This window comes from Chaetura pelagica, unplaced genomic scaffold (assembly GCF_000747805.2).
Source record: "Chaetura pelagica isolate M959 unplaced genomic scaffold, ChaPel_1.0 scaffold120, whole genome shotgun sequence".
NCBI classification, from domain to species: domain Eukaryota; kingdom Metazoa; phylum Chordata; class Aves; order Apodiformes; family Apodidae; genus Chaetura; species Chaetura pelagica.
Window position 1 is genome coordinate 2,490,961 of NW_009951952.1, and position 7,475 is coordinate 2,498,435.

The following is a 7,475-nucleotide window of genomic DNA, read 5'->3' on the forward strand; positions in this document are numbered from 1 at the left end:
AGGAATGCCTGGTGGGAAGCTTGGCCTACAGCAGGGGTTTGAGCCAGGAATCTCCAGAGCTAAAAAAACATGGACTGCCTGATGAGAAGGATTTTTTTATCAAGGGTCATGCATTATTTTTGTTCAAAGGAAGCTCTTCCCACATGTCTGGCAGCCACGGGAGGTTGAAGCTTGAATGAGCTTGTGTGATAATCACCCTCCTGATTGATACCCTGGGGCTGAACTGTTGGTCCCACCAAACTGAAAACATAAATTGCCACATCTTGAACTAAGAAGCAATATTTTTAGCAGAGGACCATAACAAATCATCATCTCTGTGGATTGGCCCAGAAGGAGCAATGTCCAAAACACATGCTCACCAGCTGATTATGCCAGCAGCCTCTATTCACAAGAGTGAACAACAAGTTAGAACAGGATTGCCTTTCAGCTCTCTCACGTTGATTTAGCTGTAAACTCAGTGGTAGTGTATCAGGAATAACTCAGAGAGAAGGGCCTAAAAGCTTGGTGCTGGAGAGGCAGGTCTATTGCAACAGCATCAACACGGAAATGGCAGTGCCAGTTTTGGCTTTTCAAACCTGTAACCTCCAACGTGGGACAATGCAAATGCATGCAGGAGGAAGCAGAGTCACTGAACACGAACAGTGGCTGCTTTGCAAAGCAATTATCAAATAAAACACAAACATACCCACATCTGTGGATTTTGTGACCTTGAGCATTTTTGCTATTAAAATTTGTCTGCTTTGCAATCAAATAAGACTAGGAAAGCATGAAAAGCCCTTTTGCTACTATTAGAGGGGTGTTTTTAACCAAGCCTGCTAACTTGCACTCCAGACTTCAGTCCTCTGACACATAAAAAATACACTACAATCCCAATGCCCATGCTCGTTCTACTGTTTTTCACAGACTAAAACACTGCTGAGTGAAAATAACCTGGCATTTTTCCCTTCATCATCCCCTTGCTGTCTTTGCCTGACACACAGACACTGCCTCAGCAGCATTCCCAGTCTCAGGTACCACAAGAGCAAAGCTTGAACTCAGGGCCTGAAGGCCAGGCAATCTGTTGTGCTGCCTCTGCTCTGCTAGTGGTGTCTCCCAACACAAGAAGTGATTTCCCCAGCAAGGCAGCCTCTCCTGACTCAGGCTGGGCCTGTTACACCACAGATTTGTTCTGTTGCTACACCCATGAGTCACAAGATCTGATGGGGACAATCAATGGACTAATGCTGCTTGATTGTTTATTTATGTATTTGGTTTTGGTTTTGTTTTATTTGTATGTGTGTGTGTGGTTTTTTTTGTTTTATTGTTTGCAGTGCCCTGAGCTAGCACTCTCAGTCAATGACAGGAAGCTCATGCACATGGTTTGCATACAAGCAAATTCAATGACTAAAAGGAAAAAGCAACACAAAGCAACCTAATCTGGTAGTCTTAGAGATAAACTAAAAAGAAGGCCTTCTTCTAGCTTTATCTTTGAACACTTTTCAATCTTCTGTCCAGCACATCATACCTATTGACAGTAATTAAATAGTGGTAATCACTGCAAAAGGGGCTGCCTGGTTTTAGGCATTCACTCTTTCTTTAAAGTGTCACTCAGCCCTAAATCATGTGAGATTTGAAGTATTTCTGAGGATTAGAAATCTTCCCTTTTGGAATGGAAATATACCACATAGAAGCCTGAAGTTTTACTGAAATCACAAACCCCAAAACCTCATTGAATTCACAAAGCCAACAACTTCATCGAACTCACGCAAAGTACTAATCAGATTCAGTGATGTTGAAGAACCACCAAAGGAGAGGTTGGAAGGTAATGTCTTCTTAATGCCCCTGGAGAGGACAGAGACCAGGTTGCAGAGCTTTCAGGTGATGTCTTCTATAGCAAGTATGTTAAAAACTCTGGCATGGCCATCTGTCCTGCTACATCCATGGATGTCTGTAGGGCATGCTATATGGTAGACATGATCCAGAACCATGGAAATTATTTTCTTGCTTCAGGGATGTGGTGTCTGGAAGCCCTGATCAATTTTGCCCAAAGTAGGTCTTCTAGAAGCATTTATCCTGAGCTGCTCATCTTGAAAGCAATGGGACCTCTTGCCTGCTCCAAGCAATTCTCTCTCCTTTGCATTTGTCATTGTTTCTCACATGAGAAATTCAGATGTGACATCCTACATCCATTCTCCACACACTCAATCTGCATTTTCTATCTATGCTTTGTTTCCAAGATTTCTGATCTGCTCTACCTAATGTACCTGTCTTTTCCTGTTGTTAGCTGGCACTGCTTCTCTGAGTGCACAGCATCCAGTAACTGCAAGGAAGCTCTGTTGACTTCACCAGCTGAGGCCAGGAGACAAAATCTTTTCTACACAGAATGGGACCATACTTCATTATTTATCCTATGTCATTTGAACAGCAAATACTCACAGTCAGTATGAGTATATGCATTTCTACAAAGCATACACAGTTCCCTTAATCAGCAGGGACTCCTAGGAACATAGTAGCCCACTCTTTCAGCTCTGGTGTGCTGAACTTGTATCCTAGTTTCATTCATGCATGGTTGATATTAAACCAGCAAAAAAGTCAGAACAGTCCATGATATTTGCTTAGGATGGTCTGGAAAGAAAAGGTTGCAAATCAAAAGTGAGAAAAAAGGATTGATATATGGTATGACCAGATCAGGGATATAAAACCAGCATGATCTGGGTATGAAAACCCCTCATTTTAATTAGTTAAGGTACTGGTACTTCTTTTGACACTATAGACTGATTGATCACAAGATAGAAGAACAGTCAGACATGAGGTGCTACTGAGCCCATTAACAAGACTTGTACTGAATTATGTAAATAACATAAATGGATGAGTTACCAGATGGTATCCATTGGGAGAACTAAACCTTAGGGCATACATCTGCATTACCTGCTTGTAGCTAAAGTCTCCATTACTTCCAATTGTGATACTATTTTTTTCCCCACCTGCTTTTATATTATTACTATAAGTATTTATCTTTACAGGAAAGGGAACTCAACTTAGTCCTAAGTAGTGCTGTCAAGAGTGATGAGAATTTGGTTTCATAATACAATGGACAAATATGAGCTTATTGGTTAAAAAAAATATTTCATGGATCAGTGTAGATTATTAGGTATAGTTCTGTATTACATTTACTATAGCAGACAGAAACATTAGGATCGAAACTGCAGCTTGAGATTACTTGTATGGTACTGATATTTAATAAACAGATAGTAGTTTTGTCACTATTAACTCTGCTAATTTATTGCTGATAGAAAAAACAGTCTTACTTAACAAAAATGAATGAAAAAGCCTCACTGGGAGGTAAGGTTTTAGCAAAAAGCCATTTTTTTTCCAAACTGACATGGCTTGCTAACATCATATAGTGCTGAATACCTTGAATTTTTCTTCCAAAAGGGGGGAAAAAAAGGCAACCATTGGATAAAGTAATACTTCAGGCAAGGAAATAGGCTAGAATGTAAACAGCACATACCTTGCCAATACTGTGCTTCAGAAATCAATCTGAAAGTTTCTCTAGGAATCATAAATTTCAGCAGATGATGATGCCACACAAGGCTGTTCAGCCCTGCTGGAAAATTAATTAGCCTGGCAGATCTAATCCTTTATCTGTTCTCTCCTAAATGCATCTGTTTAAGTAAAATGAGAAAAAGTATGCCCAGATCCTGGATTCCCTTACGTAGGTACTTAAAGAAAATCACACTGAAATTATATTTGATTCAGACAAATAGATGTCTTGGTGGGTCTGAGGCTTTATTTTGAAGTTACCTGCACTCCCATGGCTTCCTCTTACTAGTTACTTGTACAGATCGTACTTACATCGATTTCTGTGTGCCTAAATACATTCTTCCATGTCAGTTCTTGGATACAAAAATGCTCAAGTTTGTACACAAGAAGATGTGGCTGGTAGTGTCTTTAAGCAAGCTTTTTTGTTTCTTTTACACAGGTTGGAATAGAAGAAAAGAGAGACTAGATATAGATGAAAAAATCCTACCCGGCTGCCTTCAAACTTGGAGCGATCGTTGTTTGCCTTGGCTGTTTTTTCTGCAAGTTTCTTCTGCCTTTGAGGGCCTTTCCCGAAGAAAATGTAGTTGACTAAGGCGTATTCAAGTAAGGCCAAGAAGACAAACACAAAGCAGCCCATAAGATACATGTCAATGGCTTTAACATACGGGATTTTAGGCAAAGTCTCTCGCAGATGAGTGTTGATTGTTGTCATAGTCAGCACGGTTGTAATTCCTACACAAAGGAAAAAAGAGCACTTATCTCATAGCTCCAAGCACATCATACCACCCTTCAATTTTATTATCCTTTTTGGCAAATTTGCCCTGTCAGTGTGAAGGTGGTGAAACAATTTGTGAAAGATACCTCGCAGGTGACATCACTGCAAATAAAAGCAAAATTAAGGCTTGGTGCATTATTATTCTGTTGTATTTCCTTCGTATGATCAGGTGGAACAGTTAACAAGGGAGCCTGGCACTGCCTTGAGTTAACATAGCTTCACAGAAGCCAGTGGAGCTGTAGTGAGCATCTCTTCCATGAAGACCAAACTGATCTGCAACAGAAGGCAAATAGTCTGCTAATCATGAGAAGGTGTGCCCTCCCAGCACTGGCCTTCTCAACACAGTGGAGAGAAGTATTTTTAAAATAACAAAAATAATTAGGGGGCTGGATAGGTAAAACCACATGCACATATTAATGCAGAGTGTTCACAGAGGTGGTGAAAGATTCCTCTCATGCAGCTTTAAATTTCTAAGAGTTGAGCAGTTGGTGGAAGTCAGTCCTGTAGGGCCCCCCTGTAGTGGATGTAGAGAAGCAGGTAGTTTTCCAGAGCAGCTCATCCCATCTATTTTAGACACCTATTTCAGGTAAAGACAATACAGGAGAGGGGTTTGAGACGACTAGTTTAGACCAGTAGATTTACACAGAAAGAGAAAGAAGGGAGATGAGCAGTGAGAGGCAAACAGGTATGTGCATTTGTGGGAAAAAAAGCCCAAGAGGGAGTATAGCATTTTTCTGGTGGTGGACTGCACACTAATAAAGGACCTAGAAAAATCTAGAAGGTATGTCCAACCCTCATTTATTTACCTAAAGATGGGTGTAACTCCTGAAAATATATTACAGAGCACTGCCTTGAAAAGCTGGTAAGAAAAGCAAATTTATTGTCAGCCTGCTTGAATTCACAATAAACTGCGGAGTCTGTAGCTCTGCTGGAAATTTTATGGGAATCACAAATCACAGCTGGCTGGAAACACTGATTTGTGGAATAAATCTACATTGGTAAAAGAGGCAAGCCATTCTAAGAGGTCCCCTCCATTACTATTTTCCCTGATTCCATAATTATACCACCAGTTTGTACACAGTCACTAAATGCAGAAATATATAACTACTAATATATTAGTAATATATTATTAATATATAATATATAAAATGCACAAAAATAAAGAATGGAAGAAAACTGCTGCCATGTCATAAAGAATAGCTTGTTTTACCTGAAGAGATAGAAATAAAGACAGTATAACTCAAAATCAAGCTGTCAGTGTAAAGTGTCACTGCAGGGAATGGCAGTAGTAGCCTACAACGTTCTGCAGCAGATATTTTGTCTATTTAGTAGGTCAGCATCATGCTGTTTTCACTTCTTTTCCTCTAAACTGTGAAAGAAGTGTGTGTTAATATCAGATGTTCCATGGCTTGAAATATAGTGGAGACACACACAGCATAAGATTATTTAAAAATTGTATTAGGTATAACTCGCCCGGCTCTGCAGTAAAATGGGGAATATAGGTGACATATTATTTTTACCTAAAGAAACTTTGACAAAGTCTCTAGAAAACCTCCCTACTAGCACAAGGAACAGGGGTGAGAAAGCTGGAGGACTGCAGCAAACACTGTAATATGTTTGAAGCCCAAGGGATTTCTCTAGCCTGAATTTGTTTCTGCCTTTGTAGGATTACTTGCTGCTGCTTCCCATAAAGGATTCCAAAAGTCATCTAAGATCAAGTTGATTTCTCTATCAGAAATCCCACAGATTCCTTTTAACATACCCTGGGCATCTCACTATCATCCCACAGATGCTTACCAAAGCCCAGGTCAAGAAGGCACTTAGAACCCTGCCTGTTGACTGCTAAAATGCCCACATTTTGGGGGGCTGTTCCCAGGCTGTAACTTCATTTCTAGAGAGAAGTCCTTAAACTCCACACAAGGAAAGTTTCATGACTCTTTTGGTGATACGGAAGACTAAGTGCACTGAATAGAAAGGTGGCTACCACTAATAGAATCCTGCAGCCAAATGCTCTTCTGGAGATCAATAGTCTATTTTGAAGCACACCTGGAGGACAAGCAGCTGACACCCACCTATTAACATAAATAATCTTGTGATTACAGCCCTTCCCAAAAGTGAGAACTCGAGTTTGTTTTTCTCCTCACTCAAAGGACTGTATTTAGGAGCTTCCAGGGCTAACTTATAAACTTCAATTTCTAACAGAATATTACTCTGGAGTTCAGCCCTGTATCAGTATCTACCTGGCATGGTGAAAGCACATAGCCTCTGGAATGAGCTGACCTTTGCTCCAGGCTTGGGTTTCTCTGTTGAGGAAACTACTTGGTTCCATGCAGCCTGAGCCACGACAGCATGGGCAGTGAGGGACCAGGAACGGGAGCAAAACGGGGAAGAGAATAAACTAGATTCAGGCTCTTTTCAAGAACACAGGCTTCCTGCAGGAGTTGAGTAAAAGCTTGTCTCCACATCCCTAAGAATTGCACAGAGACTTCTTATGCTAACGAACACCTAAGCCAGCAAGCCTTATCCTCCCCTGAAATGAGCTTTTCTGAGCTAGTTACAAATGTCCAAAGGTGCTATATTGCCTTTAAACTTTGATACATTTTCATATCATCTTCAGACTCATAAGAGTGGCTATACAAAGGAACACAGGATTAGACCCATGGTACTGAACTTCATTATGCAAACATCAGGGGATACAAGACATAATCACCAAGGGTCTAATTGTTTACTCAGAAGAACCTATTAGATGGATTTTTGTCCTCTCAAAAGTACTTTCTATCAAGTGGAAATTGAATATCTTGGCTCCTGAGCTTGCTTTAAATGTACTCTCTGACTTCTGCTCTAATATTTGTGTAATCACAAGACAGTACTTTATGAACTTGTGCTATACAGAAATAGGCCACATGAGGTTTCCTTAAACAAGGAAAAACTGTGTGAACCCATTACAGAAGGGTGTGGAATGTCACTGCGCTTGGTAACTTCTGTCTAACCATCTGTTCTCTACAGTCCTGGCCAGTATGTAAAATCTATATGCTGACTAATGTATTTGAAGTGCTCCCCTCACTCAGTCATAATGTCTCCAGGGTTGATCCAGTAGCTCATTTATGAATACATCAGAGCTGTTTGGACTCTTGTGTCCCACCTCCCTTTAATCTATTGCATACCTGCTGCCTGCTGA

At 40.5% G+C, this 7,475-nt stretch overlaps 1 protein-coding gene across 2 annotated transcripts in view; it reads right to left on the minus strand.

The window, feature by feature from the left end:
* Positions 1-7,475, minus strand: part of GABRB3 (gamma-aminobutyric acid (GABA) A receptor, beta 3) — a 30,767-nt gene that overhangs the window by 7,000 nt on the left and 16,292 nt on the right. For both annotated transcript variants that reach the window (XM_009998766.1, XM_009998774.1), the window contains exon 5: positions 4,010-4,254. In XM_009998766.1, the coding sequence (XP_009997068.1) occupies positions 4,010-4,254 (245 nt within the window). The remainder of the gene's footprint in view (positions 1-4,009; positions 4,255-7,475) is intronic.